Source organism: Talpa occidentalis, unplaced genomic scaffold (assembly GCF_014898055.3).
Source record: "Talpa occidentalis isolate TD23 unplaced genomic scaffold, MPIMG_talOcc4v2.1 talOcc4.10, whole genome shotgun sequence".
NCBI classification, from domain to species: Eukaryota; Metazoa; Chordata; class Mammalia; order Eulipotyphla; family Talpidae; genus Talpa; species Talpa occidentalis.
Genome location: NW_023600993.1, coordinates 101514517 through 101539191, shown reverse-complemented (window position 1 = coordinate 101539191; position 24675 = coordinate 101514517). Strand labels below are relative to the sequence as shown.

Below are 24675 nucleotides of genomic sequence, written 5' to 3'. Positions count from 1 at the left end.
AGAAGACAGTGGAGCACACACTCTCTCTCTCTGTCTCTCTGTCTCTCTCTCTTTTATCACCAACACACAGGAGTTAAGGAGTGGGAGTGTGTGGCAGGTTAGGGGTAAAAACCAACGACAACAAGGTTTGCTAATTACAAGTAATATGTTTGCCCATTTTTTTTTTTTTTGGCAATTTGATAACACAAAACACTTCCTTGGGGGCCACAGGGGGAAACACACTGAGACAGATAAAAAATGTTTTGTGTTCATCGAAGCACAGCTATGTTAATGCGTATTATCCCATTAATGCGCATCAACATCGGGAACCGGCTCACCAATGCAAGCAAGAAGCATACACTTATCATCATTTGATAACATGTTTAATGACAGATTGACGGGAGATTTGCAAATGTGAACTGGCATCAGTGTTGCTAACTTCAGCTTCTGCCGCCGCCTCTGCTATGCCAGCATATTTATGTGCATAATTTGATCTCTCAGCCACACTGTTAGTACATTTTTAATATTAACTATGCACGAACAGACAGCCGAACTGAAGTTGCACTGATGCTTGGAGTTCATTAGATTGAAAAAGATGGGCATGCGTGACGAAGATGGAGGTGGCGCTCTCCCGGCGAGCAGAGACCCTTCCATGTGGCTGCAGGAGCCACGCGTGCTACTGCGCGCAGGACGCAGGGCGGGAAGAGCCAGGCCTCGCGCGGGTGGCTTTGGGGTCTCCACGCCTGGCATGGAACAGGCTAGCGGGCGCCCACGCCTCGTGCCTGCTGGTGGACCCAGCCGGCTCAGGACAACCTTCCCTGCGCTGACAACCTTCCCAACCTTCCCTGTGGGCTCATCTCTCCGATGCGGGGGCGCCTCGCTCCTCCCTCCCTGAATCTGTCTCCATCACTTAGCACTTGTGTGACCCCAGCAATGGCTTCGCGGGCTCCCGCTGGCCCTCTGCATTTCTTCAGCCAGAAAATGCGCCCAAGATCCCCTGCTCCCTGGGGGTGAAGCTGGAGAAAAGGTGGCGCACAGCAAGCTCTCCATGTGGGTTGGTTCTTATTATTGTCCTTCTGCCTCTTTTGGGGGTCATTAAAAAATGTACGAATCTGCTTCCCAGGCTCTAGAATCAAGCAGATTTGGGGCTCAGCACCAGGGGCACCGGGGGAAGCCGACGTGGTGATGGTGAAGTCACCCACTCCCTGTGATCGCCACCTGTCAATGCAGCTGGTGCTGGGGCCACATGTGTGCTGGGGGGGCAGGAGGATGACATGAGATGAGGTGGTAGAGTCCAGAGGAGCTGTGGCAGAGTCAGCGGGTGGACGAGCCCCGGTTCCCCTGGGGTGCAGGCGGGAGCCTGTTCTGACCCTGATGGTGGAGTCTGGTGAACATGAGTCTTGCTTCCTAACTGCACGAGAGCTGGCCACCTGCTGGATCCTCTGAGGCGCAGCCTGGGAGATTTGGGGGGGACAGGGGAGAACATGAGCATCTCCTGCCAGCATGTGTGGCGTCAGCGCCTCTGCAGGTGCTGCCTTTGCCTCCCCCGTGACTCCACGGGTGACCAGTAGCTTCTCATTTTCCAGATTTCAGCAAAGATGTCACTGCCCCCTTCCTGCTCCCCTACCTGTAAAGTACCCTCCACTCCCTTAACCCATTGCTCTGTATTCTTAGCTCCCAGGGTCTGGAAAGTCCTGCCTTTGTCTATCGCCTGGTGGTCCCTCCATGGCTCCCAGCCAAGGCAGAGGCCCCACAAGGGCAACCCCTTCTCTCTCTTACTCGTTTCTGATCACAGAGCCCAGTGCCCCTATACATAGTAATTATCCAATGTAGCTGCTGACTGACTGATAAGGAAGAATGGACAGTACTTCCCCAGGCTGTGTGCACTCAGTCGGGTGTAGGAATCAGGTATACCACTAAGATGGTGCCAGGTAGATTTTGTCATCAGTCCTTTATCATTAGTGTTGTGTGCAAAAATTTACTTCCAATCAGTGGGGTGTCTCTTTGTTTTGGTTATTGTCTCTTTTGCTGTGCAGAAGCTCTTTAATTTCATGTAGTCCTAGTTGTTTATCTTTGCCTTTGCTATCACTTCTTTGGGTTGCACCCCTATGTTTACAGCAGCACTATTTGCAATAGCTAAGCTATGGAAACAACCCAAATGCCCAAAAATAGATGACTGGATCAAGAAGATGTGGTACATATACACCATGGAATATTACTCAGCATTCAAAAAAGATAAACTCATGCAATTTGCAGCAACATGGATGGAGCTGGAAAGGATTCGTGCTCAGCGAAATAAGCCAGAAAGAAAAAGAAAAATCCCGGATGGTCTCACCCATAGCAGGAATCTAGAAAACCTAAATAAGGGACCAGGAAAAAGATGAATTATAATAAAGTAAAAATCAAAATCAACAAGCAACTATAAACCAGAGACACATGGAGGGGGTGGCGGGGAGAGGAAGGATTAGGGTCAAAATAAGTGGGGTGCAATTGTATGGGGAGTATAACCAAAATGAAAATACATTTGTGCAAAAATGAAAAATGATGTAAGAATTATATAAAATAAAATATTTAAAAAAATGGCGCCAGGTAATAGGATTCTGAATCCTCACCCTCAAAGCAAAGGGAACACGGATCATATTCAAGCTGCATCAGCGCCTGGGCACGCACTGCCTTTGGTGTTCACTTGCTTGTTTAGTCACATTATGGAATGGGAGGTCACTTTATAAACTGTCATTTTTGAATTTTGTGATATAAATTGACCTGCTTCAAGAACCTGACTCTAAAAAGCCTTGCGGTCACAGGGTCAAGAAAAAGTTAGGCTGTGTTAATGGTTTTAATTAATGCATTAATTTCACAAAGTTTGTGGTGAGGGCTCTGCATGCAGGGTCCATGTCTGAGGTCTTCAAGGAGCTTCTGGTAAGGAAAGAGGGTGTCTGTGCACACACACACCCACGATGCCTTCTGTGCACAGCGTCCAGAGTCATCTTTAGAAATGCAACTGGGTGATGCTGCTCCCTTATGTTATGCCCCATTCCCCCTAAACTTAGAATATTGTAAACTCATCACCATGATCTGCACAAGTGAGTCTGTGCTCACTATTCAAGCTTATCTTACTCCATACTCACAGTTCCAGTGACCTTCTTCTATGCTCCCAGTGCCTGCATGCCTCAGAGCCTTTGCACCTGCCGTCCTTATCTGCAATTCTCTTCTCATTCAATTTAGAACTGACTCCCTCAATCCTTCCTGTCTCCCAGGTCATCCGTCCAAGAACCTTCCTGGACTGTGTGTAATAAATCAGCACCACTGTTACCCAAGTCCTTAGTATTTTATTCCTTTATGGGGTTTGAAATGATCTTGCTTATTAATTTGTTTTCTTATTTCTTCTTCTCCTGTAAGATCTATGAGGAGTAAGGAAATGCCCACCTGCTCGCTACTATATTTTGGGAGACTCACAGAGTGCCAGAGCCAAAGAGATACACACATAACTAACGTAATACCAGGTAGTTGCACATCTAATAAAGGATATAAAACAGGGGAGTGAGAGGATTGGATGGTGTGGCTCGGGAGTGGCAAACGCTGATCTGTGGGTCAAATCTAGCAACCACCTGTCCCATAGGACCCACACACTATGAATGGATTTTACACTTTTAAATGGTTGGAAAAAAAAATCAAGAGAAGTATGCTATTTTGTGAAAACAGCAAGAAAATTATATGGCATTCTAGTTTCAGTGCCTGTCAATAAAGTTTTATTGGCACAAAGCCACACCCACTCATTCACATATCACCTAGGACTGCTTTAGTGCTACAGTGACAGAGAGAGGCATTATGACAGCAGCAACTGTGGGGCTGAAACCCTGAAAATATTTACTATCTGGCTGTGGATAACTCCTGACTTAGATTTGCAATGAAGTTTCCATAACGAAGATGATATTTAAGTTGAGATTTGAATGATTAAATGGTTAATTTAAGGATCAGAATGACTGTATTTGAAGATCAGGAGGTAGACTAAACACCCACAGAATGGTAGCTCTTCTTGTTAAGATATCTGCTTTGACTTTTGGCTATTATCTGGCAGCTGTGTGCTGAGCCAAACGGTGCAGGGTCGTGAGTGGGGATGAAAAGATCTCCAGGTGACCGCCATGGAGCCGTTACTGCAGTGTCCTTGAAGACCAGCTTCAGCTAACCTAGCACCCTGGGGACAGAGCGGAGGGGTGATGTGGGAAAGAACCTGTTGAGCTGCTCAAGAAGCATTAGCGATGCAATGGGAGAGGGGAAAGGTGAGTGAAAGGACAGGCGCCACAGATCCGGGGTTGGAGGACCATACGGAGTGCGTTACACACCACATGTCAGAATCACAAAGTACAGCAGATGGCAGGAGAGTGAAAAGATGACCTTCATGAAGCTGGGACAAGATGAGTTGGATTCAGGGTCATTCCCTTTCCCTCTCTACCAAGCCCCCCTGATCGCCCCCAAATCACACTGATACCAGCCCAAGTTGTAAAGTGCTGACTCAAGCCAATGTGCTTGAGTGCTTCTGATTCAACGCCCAAGAGAACACCCCATCCTCCCGGCCACCAGCACTGCTTCAAGAGCGTGAGAATTGATTGACACTCTTGGGGAACACTCACTCTTTTCATGGAAGTGCCTACACCGGTAACACATCATCTGGGAGTCAGTCTAGACAATCTTGCCATTGTCCTGAAAATGAAGACAATGGAGAGGAAATCTGATCTGGGAAAACCACGTTTTGATGACATCCATCCTCTGAACTCTGGAGCCATCTGTGCCTGAAACAAGCCCTACTCTTGGATGAGTTGATTAAGTCCCTGCTTTGCTCATTTAAATTTGACTTTGTTTACAGTCAGTTGTAAACAAGATCTTGATAGACACAATTAAGAGTTAATGCACTGAACAGTTGTAACTTTTGGTTGCAGAATAATTTTATGACTCATCTTTCCAGAATTAAGGAAGGCAATTAAGCTAAGTCAAGAGGAGGCCTCTTCTTTCAACTGCCAATCAAGTCTTGTCCAATGGGAAACTCCTCCTGATAGAGTACAAAAGACTGAGTTGGTATTTCCTGCCCTTTAAAGAGATCTTAGCAAAGCCATGCAAACTCCCAGGCCACCTCTCCCTTTCTTGGATTTTGGTTAAGCTCTCCTCACGCTGCCTCTGGACTTCAGCATCTACTCTCTGGCTACCCTCCTAGTGGATGACCTCGCCTTCTTGGTTTGACTCCATTTTGTACCATGGTAGGTTGATGCTGTGTCTTCACACAGCACAGCATGTCTGACAGTCTCTACAACTGAAGTCAACAGAAGAAAATTTAAGTGCCTTTACAACACCCCAGGTATTGTGCATACAACAGTGGTTCTCAAAGTGTGGTCCCCAGACCAGCATGAAAATGTCATCTTGTTAGAACTTCAAATTATCTGTCCCCATCCAAGATCTACTGAACCTCTTACTCAACCTTCTGGGTTTGAACAAGTTCTTCTGATGATTCTGCTGCATATTCAAGTTTGAGAACTTGGGTTGACTTGAAGCATCACCTGGGTCATGTTAACCTTTTCTATGAACCCCTGAGGTCAGAGGGCTCCCCCTACCATCTAGATGAAGAATATGCATTGCTGAGAAGTGAGGACAGAGGCTGGTACTGCCAGTGATGGGGAATCTGGATTCAAACCCAGGCAGCCTGACCCACAGACCTGGTCCCAGATGCTGCCTGGGGCCAGGCACGGGCTCCCAGCTGCCCATGCTCTGCAGCCAACAGCCTGACATAGGTGCCCTCACCTGGCAGAAATGCCCTCTCAGATTGACAGGTCCTATTGCTGATTCCTAGTGAGCTTGAGGACACATTTCTCAACCTACAAGGAAATTTGCACTTAAAAAAATAGTCGCAGGAAAAATGAAAGACAGCCACAGAGCTGAACCCAGCTTCAGACAAACCACAAGCTGGGTCCAGGGGAGTCTGGGGGTGGCTCCGTACCCTAGAGAAGCTGTCAACACCAGCTTGCAACCTCCCCTCATGGAAATCACCTTCGCGCCTTCTAAGTCCCCTTCCTGTGCACTGCGTTTCTCCCCAGCAGATGCGTGTGGTTACAGATGCTACTTTGCTCACGGTGATTTATCAGCGATCACTAATGCTCAGTTATAATTCCCCATTTCAGATGTGAAAATGGCTCATCATCTTCCCCACCAGGGCCTCTCTACAATGATGTATAATTTAAAAATTAACACGAGGACAGAGGAGACTCTGCATTTTTGAACTAGGAACTCTGAGATTCAGAGGTTAAAACTTGATAAGGTGAGCTCAAGGAATTAGACGAGTTATTAAGTGAAGCTGTTACATGTTTCCCTGACTCCAGAGCCTTTCTAGCATCTTTCAGTTCACTTGCACTAGTCAAAGTGCAGGCCCACAAATGGTATATATTTATATTAGGGTATTTCCCCCCGTCGTTAGGAACATTCTCTTAATTCCTCACACAGACCTTTCCGATATAAACCATCCTTCCAGAAAGCAAGCAAAGCAGAAGAAAATCAATTCTTGGTCTCTGGCAGGGGCCAAACAGACCTGAACAGCACGACCCCAAAGAACGTATGGAGATGATCGGGGGAAATCTGGGCTGTCTACAGCATCACTGGCTCTGGGTGGAGATGGACCCAGAAGACCTGAGGCCGTAGCCTGCTCCCACCAGCAAGGAGACAATGATGGCGACAGAGACAGAAGACAAAGGCAGGGAAAGGTGAGTTGGTGCCGGAGGAAAGCTCAAGTGGTGCATGTGCAATACTTCAGCTTCCAGGGCGCCTCTGTTGGTTCAGCCATTTCTTGGCCTTGTGACCAAGTCGTTTCCCGGCCGGCTCCAGCATCAAGTGGTTACAATTATGGATTGCAAATTTATTGACATTTGACATCTACATCAGCCTCCTCTGATCAACAGAACTCTCTGCCGCCAAACGGAATAATTATGGAAGATTTCAGCAGTCACGGGGATGCCAAAAAGGTCATTAAATCATCTTGAAAAAACAATGTGCTCCTCCATTTCATCTTGCCAGTAAATCTCGCGTCGAAGTTGGGACCACCTAGTGTTGATGCTCCGAGGAGGGGCGGGGGCTGGATTACAGAATGCAGAGAGAAATTTAATTAGGATTGAAAAATAGGAAGGCGAGCACAGCGGGGACCTTACGTTTTGTACTTCATAATTCCTGGAGAAGCAAAAAAAAAAAAGAAAGAAAGAAAAAAAAAAAAGCGGTTTGCTTTTATGGAAATGGCTTCTTTTCGGGAACAGGCCGCGTTGGCATGTTTGGGAGTTGGGAGTGATCCAGAGATGTGGGGAGAGCAGCTGCCTCCGGAGCCCACCCAGGGGCCGCGCTACAGAGACAAGTTTGTCCTGAGGCCCTGCACGTCTTCGCGGTCTGATAACCCCTCTCCTTCCTGGACAAGCCTGGTTCTGAGTGACCCGAATCTCGGCTCCCAGCATCCACGAGGTCCTCATCGCGGCCTTTCTCCTCACTCCCCACGGCCTCCTGTTGCTGCCCGGGCCCCTCTCATCCATGCCACATTCAGGAGCCACAGCTGTTCTCAACCAGGCCCCTCGCTGTTTCAACCCTGGGCTCTTGTTGGATTTTGAGATGAAAAATGCAAAGTTCTACAAGGCCTGCTTGGCTTCGTGTCCAGCTCGGCCCCAAGCTCCCCCAACACGGGGGGGGGGGGGGTTTCTCTGACCCCTGCTTGGTCACTTGACCAGCCCCTTCCCTGTCTTCCGCCCTCCCTATGTACAGAAGGTGGCCCAGGCATAGAAGGACATGCTCTCGAGTGACCGCTTGTTTCCTTGCCAGCCCCACATTCTCGGACGCTGTCACTACTTTTATTCTATTTATGTGAGGATTTTTATCAGTCTGCGCCCTCTCATCAGAAAGTCAGGTCTGGGCCTCTCTTCTCCTCCGCCCCTGGAACGGGACATCCACACGGCACGTCCTCTAAGAGGAGACAAAGAACAACACAACAGCACGGAGACCCCGATGCCCCACTCGCTCACCAGAGGCGCTCGCTGGCTCTGCCCAGGGCCCTCGCAGGGAGGCCGGCCGCTGGTCCTCAGGCCGCGTGCTGCTCTCACAGATCATTTCTAGCACTTTCCCGGGCTGCAAAACTGTCAGATTCCGCAGCTCCCACTGGTCTGTTTGATCCCTCACTGAGGAGGGATGCAGACATTGTTGTCACGTCACACAGGGGGATACCAAGAGAGGGGGCGCCCACTGCTCAGGTACTGACACCACCTCTCTCCTCCGTCCCCCCTAAGTCCATCCCTTCTTCCTCCTCTCCTTCCTTCCAGCGTTCAGAGTCTGTGTGGTGCACTAACCAGACGCTGCCCTGTCCTGGAGTTTCAAGCCGGCACCAGCTCCACACCCTGTGAACTGGGGGTGCAGGTGCACGCCCAGGGCCCTGCCTCCCAGCCCGCCAAAGTCAGCTTCATGGAAACCATGTCAAGTATTTCAACAGCGCAGATTTATAGTAAATGTCTGTCTCATGAGGCTCAAAAGACAGAGTGGGGGCACCTGGGGAATCGCTGTGTGCACGACCACCTCCCTCCTGCTCGGCCTCCTGTCTCCACCATCTTCTCCCCAGGCGGGCTGAGCCACCTGCGCCTTCTGCAATGAACCACACTCCCCGACTTGCAAGGCTTTCCTCCTGCCTGTCCTTCTCCCCACAGGTCTTGTTCCTGCCTCTCCACCTGGCTGGCTCTCTTCAGCCTCCTCATCAGCCTACTTCTCTTCTCACTTGCTTAGACTTCCTGGGCCCAGAACATTCCCTGCAACAGGCTGAGCACTAGAGTCTCCGTGGTGGGATGTCTTGTGATGGAGTCAGCAAGAACAGGCCGGGCCCACTGGTGTCACTGGCCAGCCCCCCACACCTCACCTCTCACATTTAACCAACTTTCTCGTTCTTCCCAAATGGGGGTTCCTGGGACAGGATGTGAAACCGGTTCCAGCCCATGGTCATGCTGTCATGCCCCACCCTCCATCCGGGGGGCTCTGCAGCGACAGTGAGGGGAGCAGCTCTTGGGATTTCCATGTGCCTGTCACCGCAGCATGCTTGGGGGGTTTCTTTATGAGGTCTCTGTTCGGGGAGTGGCGTGACCTGCCCGGCCCTCGGCTGGGGAGACTGGCAGCTCTGACTTCTGCCCCGAGCTGCCATGTGCTCCCTTCTGGCAGTCCAGGCATCAATATCCGCACCCTTTAAGGCGTCACCACAGGTTCCGCCCTCACCACCTCCAAAGGCCGCCCACCTGTCATCCTTTTACATCTCCCGGTGGCCAGGTGCTGAGCAAACACTCTGCAAAGGGACCCATCTCCATGGTGACCACACACCAGAGACTCCGGGGAAGGCATCAAAGGGGGAACTGAGGGCTGCAGCAAATAGGGGGGAGCAGGGAGTCATAAACAATTAAACATGACAAAATCCTCTGGGGAACAAAAATAGAATTATTTGACTGTGAAATCGAGTAATGTAGCATTGAAAATAACATAACCTGAAACATCATTTTTTTTTTCTCCATAGATGAGAAAATACCAGATAAAACCACGCATGGAAAGTGTCGATTTGCTGGAGGGCCCAGTGAGGAAAGTGGTCTATGCCCAAGATTGTACTTTCAGAATATTTAAATGTTGCTTCTCTTTTCTCCCATGCTAATAACTTGGGGGCTGGCTGCTGTCCCCTGCTTTGGGGTAGCGCCCAGTGGAATTGGACCCTAGGGAACCAGCCAGGGCTGGGAAGACATGCAGGGTCCGCCAGACAGATGATGGTAAGAGGAGGGGCAGGGAGAAGGGGGCTGTGCTGGGTGAGGAGCCGGGACCTCGCCTGGAGTGCCCGCTCTGCCTGCTGCCGCGGGACCCGCACCCCGAATGCCTAATCTGAGCCTCCCCCCCACCCCCTGTCTGAAGGGGTAATGTCCCCCGTACGGTTCTGCGTGAGGATTAAGCGAATGCCATGGGCATAACGTCTTGGTAACAGCCGCAGACCACGTGGGGCACCCAGCGTGGACCCGCACCCCACGACAGACTAGGGCGGGTGCTTCACCAGCCGAGCGCCCGGGAGGGGCCTCTGGACCCGAGGGAATGGGGGGTCTTCCCGCCACTTTGTGGGTCCTGATTTCAGCCCCACAGCCCAGGGACCCTCCCTGCCATTTCCCTGGCGAACCCGGACAGTTAGTTACCCCATTGGGGAGCCCCGCCCGCACCCCCACGCCACGCGGGCGCCTGGAGCAGCCCTCCAGTCTCCTGTGGGAGCCCCATCCTCGATGTAGGGGTGGTGGGAGGGGGGTGCCAGATAAGAGGGGCCACAGAGCATGGGGCTGGTGTCTCCCCTGAACTTGTAGCTGGTTCAGAGCCTGCAAGTCCTGCAGCCCAGGGCTCAAATCGGATTTGTTTCCAGATTACTTTTTATTTGGCTTGACGGGTGTTCCAAAAGAAACCACGCCAGCCCCAAACCAAGCCGTCGCGCCCCGACACCAAACTCTCAATCTAGACCATGGAGAGTTCACGCCTCCTGCAAAACTGGGGTCTTCCTGTTCAAGCTGTGCCCGGCCCGGGGGCTCGCGAGCTTGCAACTCCTAACACGGGGTACGCGCACCCACACTTGCTGTGAAAGCATGTTCAGCAGACTCTTGCTGCCGAACAGCACTTTTGAACACGTGTGTGTTTATTTATGGCTGCGAGGTGGGGAGGGAGGTTGGGGTGAAGGGCGGCGTAGGACCAAAGGATCGAATTGGCCCCAAACCCAGTGACAGCTCCTGGCTCTTGGGTCCCAGCAAATAGAAGACTGCAAGCTGAAAAGCGCCTGGCCCATGGCTGAGCCAGGATGGCTGCAGCAGGATGGCCGCAGCAGGATGCCCGCCTGGCCTGACCCTGCACCTCCTGCGAGCAACAAAGAAATAAACAAAGATCTAAGGAATATTCCAGGGGAACCCACGACAGCCATGGCCATGGAGCCCGGCCTTGCTGAATGTTCTCAGGGGCATGGAGTTCTCGAAACCCCCTAAATAGGACTTGTCGGTGGGGTCCCGGCATCCCTTCCTCCTGCCAGGGGAGCCCCTAGAACGTTCACCCCAGATTTAACAAGAGGACGTGACGGCGCTGATTTCCAACAAACTCCCGTTCTTTCCGAGAGTGAGGCGAGAAAGGCGCCACACATCAAACCCCCTTCTATTTGGGGTCCCCTTTAACACGCTCCGTTATCTCGTGGCCTACATTTCATTTAACAAACTGCCCCACGATCCTTGCAGGGCGTGGCGTCAGGACTGATTTAAAATCCCCGCATTGCTAAAACTGCATTGTTCTTCATCAAGTTGAGTCATTTTTATGTGAAGTGTCAAGCTCCCTAACAAATAACTCCTGCCAGACAAATCAAGTTCCCCGTCTTAGAGCCGCGGCTAAATAGTTTATAGCTTTAATCTGCTCACCGAGGTGTGTAGTCTATGACAGTAATTATAAATGCAAGGAGAAATTATAGCTGAATGCTTTAACTGCATTAGGGGTTGTGTGATGAACAATCATGAGTGCTTGTTCACTTCCAACAATAGAGGGCAAGTTAGTGTCAGTGCATTAGAGAGATTTCAGTTCTGCTTGGCGTTTTCTCCCATTTACCACGGAATGTCACTTGTCTCCTATAAAGTAGAAAAAAAGCACTGTAGAAAGCTTTAAACTTGATAGTTAAAAAAAAAAAAAGACAAAGAGAGAAATGCAGCAAAAACTGTTTATCATTATGACTTTTCTCTCCTGTGTTGTTTGGAGGCAGGTTGGGTTTCAAATTAGGTTCGTTCAAGGTAACTGCTCCTTTCCTTAGAGGGGTCCTAAAAAAAAAAAAAAAAAAAAAATCCTTCCTCCAGTCATTTTTTGAGAAATCTCGATAGAGAAAGGTTTCTTGAAAACGAAGGGCAAGTTCAGATCCAGCCCAGGAGGGAGCTCCGGGGATGGCGTGTGTCTCCCCACTAAGTCCCCTCTATCTGTATCTACCTAAGCTAATGACACAATTTAGCTCTGTATTCCCCCCCCCCCACTTTTGCAGAAAGACGTTTTTAATTTAGCTGAAGAATTACACAAATGTATTTTAAAGACATAAATCCATATAAAAAATATGAGCTAATTAAAACATTGCACTCCCTGTCGCTCATGGATTTTCAATTTAGCGAAAGAAAAAAGAATTGCATCTGGTTAAATGAAAAGATGATACTGATGGCAGATTGGAGTAAATGAAAAATAATGTTACTCTATATTAAAGCACCAAATTATACGCGTCAGGATCGAGCATGCAGAAGTCCAAACGAGGGGAGACGGAGCGGGAGCTGGGTCGCTGGGATGAAATGACAACATGAAAAGACAGGACCGTTTGCTCCTTGTTGCTTTAGAAGCGCTCGCCTCGCAGCTGACCCTGCTGGCCGATTCTCATTCTGCTTCCCCGGGGTGAATTCGAGAGGGTGAGAGTGAAGATTTCAAACAAGAAATTCTTACAGCTCTATTTTCACTGGCATTTGGGTCAAGTTTAGATGCTGGGTGCTGCGTGTCCAGGTTCCTGACCAAACTAAGACAAGACAGTGGAGGGAGGGAGGCTGCTCCGGCCGTCCCAGGCCCGAGCTGCATCGCTGGCTTGACAAGCTCCAGGCCCTCGGGAGCACCTTGGCCCTCTCTCCACACCTGCACCGCATTTCACAGGCGCTGCGCTGAGCTGTTGGCTGCACCCCTGGCCTCAGGGGGTGCCGAGCAGCCATCAGGTCAGGTGGAAGAGAAACCAAGAGCAGATGAAAGTAGATGAGAGTAAGCAAAGTGGTGGGAAGGAGAAAGACGAAGGCAGATGGCTGCACTCTCTTACGTGGAATATAAAGCAACAAGGTAGAGGACAGCCAAAGTGAGACCAAAACCAATCCCAGAAATAGACTGTAGAATTGGCACTGTAGAGGGGAAAAGCAGGGAGGGGGCCAGAGGGGAGGGGCCCCATGGGCTATGGCAGAGGGCCGTGGGGGCTTTGGTGGAGGGAGTGATGTGGAAACACACATCTGAAGAGGTGTGAAGCTGTAACTAAATCATACACCACACTGGAACTCAGGGGGACCTCAATACGACTATATATAATTATATGGCAAAGTTGATGAGCAACGGGGGTCCTGGGTTCGAATGATACCTCTTTGCTGACCGTGTGTTCTTGGTCACAGCCCGGCCCCTCTGAGCTCCCTGCAAAAGCCAGTGTGCCCCATTGTGCTGGGCCACCAGTCACGCTGTGGCCAACGCTGCAGTTGGTACATTCACAGGCACTTGGTGGCTCCCTGGCACCTGGAGCGTTCATGAGCTCAGCCTGGAGGCTGGTGAACAGCCAGGGGCTTGCAGAGACTGTCCAGAACTCATTTTTTGGGTGGTCCTACTAGGTACCAATCTTTGTGGAAATGAAGTGCATAGTTTAATTATCGCATTTCCTACCAGGGGAGAAGCATGTCCTCGTTGCCTAGACACAGACGTGTGTACTTCTCAGACAGGTAGACGGCTGGGGATGGACCCCAGACTTGAGGAGCTCTGTGGCCAGGATCCTCGTCTTAACATCACCCCACCTCTGAACCCCCATTCCTGTGCCCGGCTGCCCCCAGTGGGGCCGCGCCCCTCCCCTCATATTCACTCAGCTTCCCCCCCAGGACCGTCTGCCTGTCTGCCCCTTGCCTCGCAGGCTGACCTTGTCCTGGTCACCATCAGGTTTACTCCCTGGGAGCAGACAGCCCTGACTTCTGGATGGTGGAAATGCAGGGGGGCTCCGAGATTGTGGGCACTTGGGCACCTGTTCACCCCCACTGTCGCCTGTAACCCGGCCAAGTCCACGCTGACCGCCTCGGCTGCTGGCGAGAGTGAAGTGAGCTCGTGTGCGCGGTGTGTCCGCAGGCCCGGCACTTGGTCACCGCAGCACCCCGAGCGCTGCCTCCTCTGTATTTCCAGGGCTCACTCAGTCTGGGGTGCCGGGGAGCACAGGCCGTGCTTGTGAGGGATGAAAGGAACACAGAGGCAGGACGGAAGGAGAGAAGAAGGAAGTGAGGATAGGACGGAGGGAGGAAGGAAAAGAGAAATATTTATCCTTTGGATGAGGAATAATTGATGCCTCCACAGACACTAATTAGCGCTGCTCACTCGGCTCTTCCCAGACTGCCATGTAATCCCTGTAATATGGCCAGGGATGCAGATTAGTGTTCCTCATCGTAAAACGTTGAATTTGACTCTCAGATGAACAATACTGAATCTCAGATAAAGAATTTTTTATTATAAATATGACCTCTGCACTATTTGGGATGTGCTTAAAATGAAAATGTTTGCTGTTTATCTGAAATTGTACTACAACTGCACCTCCTTATTTTATTGGCCACCCTACCTGCTGTCCCCCCAACCAGTGTTTTGATCAAATCACCCCAACAACTGCGGCACCAGAATTCACTCCCGCCTCCAATTTCAAGACTAGGTGTGCTGCTAAACGTGTATCTCCTATACTACGCCATAATGACTATCATTTCACGTTCTTGTGCATTTCAGACTCATTGCTTTGCTCTTTGTTTAATTTCTATTATTCAAGAGCTTGTAGTTTTTAAAGGTATAGCCCAATACCTACTGAAATTGCCTTAGATAACTGACATCCAAACATCGGGATACACATTGAACAATTTCTACTTATTTTTTAATAAAAGCTGCATTTAATATAGCATAGCACTGAGCAGGATTTAAGACATAGCCAAGAAAGGAAAGAAAAATCAGGTGTAAATTTGAGTTACAGAGAATATGGATCGGGGAAAGCTTTCAAATCTTCCACAAAAGCTTGACCACGTTTCTAAAACCTCCTGGCGTTCTGCACGACCTGTGCCAGCACACGCGCCAACCAGCAACAGTCTCATCACCGGATCACAGCGAGATCTCATTCTGTGCTAATTTAAACACACACCGGCAGCATTTGGAGCAGCGGGCCAGGATCGCATAGATGGTGCTCCAGAGGCCCCTGTGCGGGAGGAATCCCTTCCTAGCTGCCCTGGGCATCTGAAAGCTACTGTCACTCGGCTGTAGAACCCATTCAGGCCGACAGGAAGAGCTTTAGCATTAACACAGATATGCCCACCCAGCACCAGACAGAGTTATGCAGACGGGCTGATGCCCTGGCGCACAGACCCAACACTCCCATTGCTTGGAAAGAGTCTCAAATCCTCGGACCTGTCTTTTCTGCCATCATCTCTGAGAATCACAGCACCACGGTGTCTTTAGAAGGGTGTTTTGGTTTCATGTAGTGATCATTCTAATAGGGAGTTTCAAAAGTCCAGATCATACATACTGACTTTATGTAAATGTAGAGATATGAAAAAGCATGCTAACTCTGTATTCAATACACGAGGAAGTGTTTTTTTTTTTTTTGCGTAGGTTTTCCTAAATTATTGGTTTATTTTTCGCTCTCCAGAATAGGTTTGTAGGTTTCAAGTTTTAACTGAAATGACTTTTCTCCCCTCTATTTATATCTTCCAGTGTTTGGGCAGTGATATTAATTAAACAAAAAATGATTACAAACCTAACAGGTGGAAAATTGGTCTTTATTGTAGCACAAATAAACATTCCTATTTGTCCTCTTCACCATGGTTTGGACCTATCACTATGGGATTTGAAACAGCTCTTCTCTCTGAGAATTATGTATCTATCCACCCTTTTTTTTTTTTTTTTGAAGTAGCAGAAAAGTATAATAGCAAGTTACATAAAATTTAAATGTTCTATAGCAAATAAATAGGACATCTTGGAGCCCAAGCTCGCGCATAGATTCAATAGATGCACTTCGGCTTTTCTTTCAACAGTGTGAGCTGAACAAATCATGCTTGGAAAGCGAGAGATGAATCTGCCAGTAACACATTTTAATTATCATGATAAAAACATGCAAACAAAACAATTGTCTTCATTTGAACCCAGGTAACCGGCTGAGATATAGGGTGTCTCCCCCTCCAGTAGAGGCTCCCAGATCTTCTCACTTAGGCAACAGTCCCAGCTCACATTTTTGAGCCCCTTCTCTCTCTTCACCCTCTCATGCTCAGTGGCTTCCCTCACCACACCCTATCAATACCCTTCTCCACCCCCAACTCTGCTAGCGCTCATTCCTTGGTGGCTTGGTCTGAAAGTCTCTCATTTAAACAGGTAGCTACCGAAATTGCCTTTGATGACTTAGTGACAATGGCGAGGGCTTACATGGTAAGTTATTATTTGTTGTTCCTATCATATTGCGAAGGAATCCAAAGAGCTTCCTGATAACCTGGCATGACGTGACATAGACTGGCAAGTGTTAGAGGTTGAAGTCAAGTGGAGTGCCCACCCTGGAGTGTGGTCTGAGGGAAGGGCAGACTGAATATGTATGAGGGTTCCTAATGTTTGTGTGGGGAAGGGGTGGGGACAGCTCATGCTGGAGAGGAGACAAACAGGAGAGGAAAGGGGTTGGTTAGGATCCGGCCTTACTTATGTGCAGTGTTTGAAAACGGCCTTGATCTGTCAAGGTATTTGACCTTGGTCTACATTCTCTTTGCTGGAGGTGACAGCCTGGGCAGCAGAGACTGTGCACGGCACGGAACTGCCGTGATGCAAATGATCTGGAAGCTGTGGACCCCATGTGCATTGGCAACGGGTGTGCTGAAAGTCCTTTGTTTCTTTATGGAAGGTCAAGTCTCACGGGTGTGCACCGCATCTGTCCGTGTGAAAGGTGATAGACCTGTCTAGCCTAAGGAAAACCCATAGATGAAATAAGAATAAGTTTCCTCTCTGTTCATCTCCATATTCTGCAGAGAATATTTTTCTACCATCCAACTACCAGGCCGATGCTTTTTCATAGGAACCCGAATGGGGGGAATAAACAAAGGGAAGGGAGCGGAAGGTAGCAACTGCTGAAAGGAAGCCGCAAAAGCACTGATTACAGTAATTATAGTGAAGACCGGCTTGAAGCTATTCATGAGCGGATTAAGAAATCTCTTTAGGCGCCTGCCCCCAGTAACTACAATCTTCTTCTGTCTCTCACCTTTTTATCACTTTAGGCGTCATTAGCATTGCTAGGGAAGAGGGGGGTGCTAGGGGACAGTGAGAGAAGATAGTACTTGATCATTAAAATGAGGTGTAGCCTTGGCTGGACCTTGAAAGTTGGGTACTTCAGGGGCTCACATAGGAAGAAGCAGTCATCTGCGAACCCCATCTCTCTAAGCCCATTTTTAGTCTATTCTCCAACACTACATGGGAGAAACTGAGAGGCTCGTTGGGACTTACAGATCACATGCTAGTCTTTCATAAAAACAACTCCTATCCCAGCAGGCTACTCTCCACCTGGCATTGGGAGATGCTGGCTGCCGCTAAACAGACCCATCTCCTTTACAGAGGCTCCTCACACATCCCCTGGGAGCAAACCCATACCTGCAGAGCTATTCTTCATCCACGTCTGTTACAAACTGTGAATGGTGTTCGGGTGACTTGCTGTGCGTTTTGCTTAGGTGGAGTTTTACTGCATGTTTGCTCACAAATGTCCGACAGCACAACTTACACTTGAATTTAGAGTCTGTGTCCTCTTCGCCAGCTATTGTTTCCGGAGACCTCTGAGCCGACGGTACCCGGGAAATCTCCTGCTCCACCTTGCTTTGCTGTTCCACTGCCATGCGGGTCATGTCCTTCATTTGGAAACCTAGGTGAGATTCTAAGTGACTGATGTAGGTAGAAGGGGTTCTAAACTGGGAGGCACAGTCACTGCAATAAAAGATCGGGTGTCCTTTGTCCATGTTTTTCAGAAATTTGGTCCCGCCCGTTTTCCTAAGTTGGTACTTGACGTTTGCCAGCCAGTGGCTGATCGTGGTCATGGAGAGTCCCGTAAACTTTGAGATCTGCATTCGCTCTTGGGGGCCCAGATCAGACAGCAGGTATTTGCCCTCCGATGTCTGGAAGAGGCTGGAGGCAAACTGAGCCTGCAAGATCAGAAGATGCTGAGGGTTCCAGTTGGACTGCCGGCCTTTTCTTTTATGCAAAGTCGAGACTTCGCTGGAGACATCCTCAAAGCGCCTGACATCCATCTCCAGCTTCATGGGAGGCACCCTGGAGGAAGCGGCGGGCTTCGGGGTGGTGGCCTTGGGGAGCACTTTGACCATGTCTGCGATGTCTGACAGCGCGTGCTTCTGCGGCGGAGACGTACAGGATTGTGCTTGCGAGGACTCGGCTTTCTTGCTTTTGGATTTGGTCAGGTCGATGGGCTGATCGTTGTTCTCAAACAGGTAGCGCCTGGACACACTGGCTGGTCTCGTGGAGGCGGGACTCAGGACCGGCTTGTCCAAGACGCCAAGATTGGACTTGTGGAACATAGAGATTGTGCTTGAGCTTGGGCTGGAGCAGGCAGGCGAGCGCAAGGGTTCCGTGGCTTTGCCCAGGTGGTTGTTCAGGACGGACTGCAGGGCGCTGAGCGGGTTGATGCAGGGCAGGGCCGAGGCATGGTGGGCGAGGGCGCATCCGTTGCTCAGAGAAGACGCCGGCTCCAACGTCTGGGATTTCTCTTTCTCGCCGCCCTCCTTCATCAGCTTGTCGTCCTCCTGCGGGGGACAAGGCTCAGCCTTTTTGGATTCTGAGGGGGTTTCGCTTTGGGGGAAAGACTCCCCCTCCCCGTGGCTGAACGAGGATGCCTCATCGTGGGGACTGTCTTGCCCACGCTCCTTCCCGACTCCATCTGTGTCCTCTGGTTCCTTCTTCACTTGGGTGTAGGGGGCCAGGTTGGTGGCCATGGGCACCAGTGGCAGCACCTTCCACTTTGGTGCAATGGGCCTCAGCTTGTTGGGGAGATTAGGGCGAATCTGCAGGACCTGGGATCCCATGGGCAGAGAAGGCTTGGGGCCCTCGGACAGCTGGTAGGCGGCGTGGATGCTGGGGTAGGCGCTCCAGCTGGGGGCCCCGTTCTGGGCTTTGTTGATGGCGGTGGTGACAGTATTTTCCAGTGACTTCAAAATGTCCCCGCCACCTTTGGAGCCGTCTTCCAGGTCCTCCTCCCGCAGATACTGGTATTTTATTGTCGGGTCTAAAGGCTTCTGGAGAGGGTCTCCGTAGTCCTCGCTTTTCAGGACTTTCTCGTCCTTGCTGCTGGTCTCCTCCGGTCTCTCTCTCTTCCCCTCTTTCTTTGCCTCGGTGGTAGAGGCTGCGCAGTCAGACACCGAGTTGCTGGAGGGCTTGGGGGCCAGAGGGTCGCTGTTCGGGGCTTCGGACAGCGACTGCATCTTCTCCACCGCCAGCGGGTCGAGCACCAGCTGCTTCCCTTTCTTGGAGGCCGAGCTGGTGACCTTGAGGAAGTGGCCGGTGACCATCATGTGGGTGGTGAGCTGCTGCAGGGTGTCGTGGGAGCTGCCGCACTCCATGCACTTGAGGATCTGGGACTTGCACGCCTCGAACTGCCAGGTGTAGCTGGCGCCGTTCTGGTAGCCGTAGCGGTTGCTATTGGACAGCTGCAGGCTGGCAGTCTTCTGAGAAGAAAAGGAATCCGCGAAGGAGCCGGTGGTGGAGTCGGGGGAGCAGGGCCGGTGGACGTCCAGCACCCGCTTCTTGGCGGGAGTGACCATTTTCGAGGAAATGGTTGGGACCGGCTCCTTCAAAGGCACTTTTTGGTAATGCTTTGTTTTGATCATGTGGACGCTCAAATCTTGGAGGGAATCGAAGGAGTCGCCACAGAACATACATTTCAGAACCTTCTGCGCATCCTCCTTGTCCATATCCTGGAAAGCCCGTTTCCGGGGCTTGGAGTAGCTCGTGGGTCTCAGCTTGTCCTTCTTGCGGTTGTCGTCTTGGTAGTGGCCGGTCTCGTTCATGTGCACGGTCAGCTCCACCAGGGTGTCGTAGGCGGCGCTGCACTGGCGACACCGGAACCGGCTGGCCCCGGTGAACACGGTCCCGCACACCTTGCTGCTCTGCCGGTACAGCTGCACCGAGCTGAACAGGCTGGGCTTGGACACGGAGCGCGCGGGCAGGTTCTGCTGGAGGCTCTTGGACAGCGCGTCCTGGTGCCAATCGAAGTCAGTCTTGTTGCCGCCGTGGCGGGGGTCGCCGTTGCGCCGCTCGCTGCTGGACAGCTTGAAGCCCAGCCCCAGGCCCGACCAGTAGGAATCTGACAGGATGTTGGCGTAGACGGCGGTCATCTTGTCCATGCAGCTGTGGGCCTCGTGGGGCAGCTTGGGGGGCGCGGCCGCTTTCTTGTCCGCACCCTCCCTGCCGCAGACGCTCTTGACCTCGGACACCTGGTCGCTGGCATCGCTCAGCAGGGACTCGTTCTCGGCGTCCTGGTTGGACAGGTGGCTTCCCGGAGAGTTCTGGTAGCTGAAGCAGCCTTTCTGCTCCGGGCCGGTGTCCAGCTCCTCATCTGTCCCGGGGTCATTGCCGCCCTGAAGGTGAGTGCCGGAGCCATTGTCTGCCTCCTCCTCTGACTCCTCTTTTATTTCCTCCTCTTCTTTCAGGGGTTCCTCCTGGGCATAGCCTGCCAGAGGGGAGAGCGAGAGGTAATTGAAACAGCAATCACGGGTTTCACCTTCCAAGCCAATTTCCCCACTTGAGAGGTGCTTCCCACACCCACTGCATAGCGATTTAATCTACACTTTTATGCACCGCAAGCAATGGATTCAGGGAAAAGCCAAATGACGCCTTGGGTGCCGCCTGCTGCCTCTAAAATAAAATGGGCGGGAGTTACCCTTCTTGATCAATGCCTAGAGCGCCCGCGTTTAAGGACTAGCATTCTGATTCTCTTATAATGAGATAGTTGCTAAATTCATGCACATGGCTTTCAGGAAAACTGGGCTGAATCCAAATCCTCCTGAAGACACAGCTCTACAGAGATCGGCTCCTAAGAGGACTAAGCCCTGACTCTTGGATGCCAGGTAAGGTCCACCCAAAACACCTGGCAACAGGGGCACACAGTCGTCATCGCAGATGAGTCTTCAGCTCAGACTTAATTGGGACACACAGCCATTTTATTTTTTGAGCACCAGCGTCTTTTTCGTTAGGATGTTTTATTCACAGAGTCGCACGGCAGGAAGAGAGATTATGGAGTATCGAATAAAATCTTCCATTGATAGCTGAAAAATTATGTAAGCTCAGCAAATCTAATGATTTTAAAATAATAGCAAATGGTGTTAGAATGGGAGATTTGGGGACTGTGCTATTATTCTCAAACAGGTTTATGAAGTCCTTTCCAGACAAGGCTGAAAATGCCCTCTCGATCTTGTGCCTGTAATTTCAAATGCACTGTGATTTGTGGGTCCCCATCATGAGATGCCAATTATACATTTGATTTGTAGATGCAGAATGCTATTGGGGATGCATGCCTTCCCTGCTCTGAAAGGATTTAGGGCCAGTAATTGCATAGGGAAAATGAAGTCAGGAGGGAGCGGGTGCAAAGGGAATTAATGGGCAAATATCCATCAATGGAGATGGGGAAGTGACTATTTATGTCCACGTGCTCATTTTCTTCACCTGGCCCTTTCAGAGTCACGTGGCTGAAATGCAACCAAAGCAAAGGACACTCAGTCTTATATTTGCAAGGCCTGCTTGATCTCAATGCAGTGTTTTCCCTATGGGCGCCTGGCCCCCTCTCTGGCAGGTGGATATTTGGGAGAAACCCTAGAGCATTGCAGTGATTGCCAGTCACCAAGGTGAAGCTTGCAAAGGGATGACCATTCCTTGGATGTCTGTCCTGTGAGGCAGGCAGAAGCAGGTGTGCTAGGAAAGAGGCAGCTCCCGTCGGGAATTCCAAAGGTTGCTGCTGCTAAAGATGAGTATTATACAGACACAGCAGATGCAGTCTTTCATTTTGTCTACTCGTCACAAGAAGAAGGTACTAAGATCATTTTCATTTCACCCATGGGGAAACTGAGGCTTTAAGGTTAAGGACTGTGTCCAGGTCACACAGCGCGGAAGACAGCATCCCTGTGTGATCCCAGTCTGCTTGGCCAGCAGATCCGTGGCCTGAACACTTGGTCCTCCCTTTTGATCGACCCAACGAACAGGAAAACTTTACGGAGACCTAAAGATTAAAGGTTAAGTGGTGGAATTCGCTGAAATGTTACTGAACACAGAGCCCTCTCGAAGGGGAGAAGCTGGGAAAGCTGGGGCAAGGCATGTCACCACCAACCATGACAAAGAGTCAAAACTCATTCCAATACCGGGTTAGAGGTCACGTTCGTTATTTTATTGTTATTGCTACTTTCCTAGCAAGTTGACAAGTAGGTGCTTTATGAAATGGGCATTGTGCTCTCTGGTTCTATAAAGGGATTTGAAGGTACAAACATGACTCAGTCTAGCCAAGCGGCCATTACTAAGTGGTCGCTCCATGCAAGAGAACCCTCATTTAAAAGCATCACCTCCCTCCCCTCAGCCTCATCACTATTTCTTCTCCCTGGACTAATATGGATGTGTGCAAACATGGTCATACCACCAGGTTCAAGGAAAAAGTCTGGTATAAATAATAAATGAGTTGTGCCAGAGCCAAGCAAAATACTGCAAAGAATCAGGCAAATTTTTATGAATCCAACAAGGACACTTTTGAGAATTAAAAGGCATCATTACTCCTACACTGAGACGGGAGGTATCAGACAGGACTATTCCAGGTCAAGACGCACGGGCAATATGATCACAGCCACAAAGAAAAGTATGTGCACACACATTCACACACGTGCACGCACATGCATGTACACATTCATCAAGTGAAGAAATCTAAGAGGAAAAAGAGGACTTTCTATAAATGGCTATGGGCACTGCTAGGATTCCCTTAGCTCAGTATTTTCAGTGCCTAGCTCAGTGCCTGATGTTTAACGCGAAGCTGGGAAGTAATTCACATTATTTTCTATGTGTGTTGATGGAAGACATGCATGTGTGTATATAGTGTGTGCGTGTGCAGATACACACACACACACACACACACACACACACACGCTGCCCAGCCAGCATAGCAACTGTCACACAAGAAGAAAAGAAGTTTTTTTTTTCTGCTGACATTTGGAAGCTGAGTTTTCCAGATCAGCTCAACTTCACAATCTACTTTGTCCTTCTAAATGGATTCCCCAGAAGAAAAGTCAGACAGCCGACGCCTCCCCCACCATACAGATAAAATTTTCTGCTTAATTAGGCATTGACATGTTTACTATAACCTTTACAGAAGAGTAACTCATGCCAAGAGACCCTTTTTGTCTGTTTTCTTCTGCCAAACAGACTAAATCTCATGCACCAGATAAGGTAATGCATTGAAAAGCCTCATAAAAAAAAGTGCCAAAGCATCCGTCAAAGTGAGTGTATTTTAACAATGGCTGAGGGTTCCAAGGAGTTTTTAAAAACACATTTTAATATTATACATTTAAAACTATTCACTTGACTTAAGTGATTTTGTTTGCCACCGGCAGCGGAGGCGAGAGAGACAGAACACGGCGACCTGGGTGTGTAATGAGTCCCTGTCTCCCTCTCCACCGATGATTTGTTTAATAAGATTGCATCGTGTGTAAATCTTGGTAGAACGGATGACTGGCAAGTTTATTCTTCTGAATACTCATTTTACAAAAGAAAGTGATGGCAATTATGCCAACGTACGAAAGAAAGGACGGTTGTCTGGAGAACCTCCTTGTGGATTGAGGCTGGAAGATCAAACTCCCTGGTGCCAAGCCTCTCCTGTTCCCTCCTGACTCTCATTTCACCCTCTCCACTGCCTGCCTGTGGCCAGGTGAACTCGGCTGTTCTAGGACAGCTCGTGCGGGAGTAAATCCTGTCAATTCTCGGTGACCTGACAGGCTCAAGGACCGTCTGTCTTCCAAGCTGGGTGACGGGCCCGACTGGGACAAAATGAGGTTCCTGCTTCTGCTGCCCTCCAGTCTGTTCTTCGGGATATTCTCTGTTGAAGGTATTAATGGTGACATTGCTCCGTTTTGACTCCTGCACCTGCTTTCTGCTGCACTTACAAGAAAATCCAAACCATTAGCATAATCCGGGAGAGCCTGCTGGGGTGGCCCCTACTTCTCTGCCTGGTCACCCGGAACCCTGCTCCCCAACAGCAGCTTCCTGCCCCTCCAATCCTCCCCCTGACGCTGGTCTTTGCCAGGGCAGACTTCTCTGTCCAGAAGGGTCTTCCTCGGGACCTTTCCAGAACTGATTCTTCTTCATTTATCTGGTTCAGGTCAGAGGTCCCTTTCCAAGAGGGGCTTCTCCTAGGCAGGTTCCCTTCTTGGCCACATGAGCTGATTTACTGAAATCCCTGCAGCACTTTCCACACCCTGGCATGATCTCGTTTGCCTGCTTATTGATGGATAGGCTCCTTTCACGAAATATAGAGGTAAAACACGTGTCCCCAAGTGGACCGAGACCTGCTTCTCCCAAAGTTGATGCCACATAGAAAGAACACAACTGTCCCTTGGCCCCCACCATGCCCCAGACAGTAGAAGGGGGGGTATTCTGCTTGCAAACTATGCTACATCACAGCATTGCAAATGGTGCCTGCGATGGGCTAAGGCCCCTTCCCCGCACACTCCCCCCACCCGGGGCCAGGTGTGTATCACAAGCATCCTGACCAGCTTTGTCCAGTGATAAATCTAGAACATCCCTGTGAACCATCTTTTCCAGCTACCAACTAACTTTCTTGTCACCACAAAATCCTGAGCCGTGGATTTAAATGTTTGCATGGGA

At 50.0% G+C, this 24675-nt stretch overlaps 1 protein-coding gene across 3 annotated transcripts in view; it reads right to left on the bottom strand.

The window, feature by feature from the left end:
* Positions 1-24675, bottom strand: part of TSHZ2 (teashirt zinc finger homeobox 2) — a 393186-nt gene that overhangs the window by 137250 nt on the left and 231261 nt on the right. The window contains exon 2 of one of the 3 annotated variants that reach the window (XM_054698322.1): positions 17540-20491. In XM_054698322.1, the coding sequence (XP_054554297.1) occupies positions 17540-20491 (2952 nt within the window). Of the gene's footprint in view, positions 1-13627; positions 20492-24675 lie in introns of those variants that run through there. The other 2 variants (XM_054698320.1, XM_054698316.1) reach the window with 2 other exon arrangements.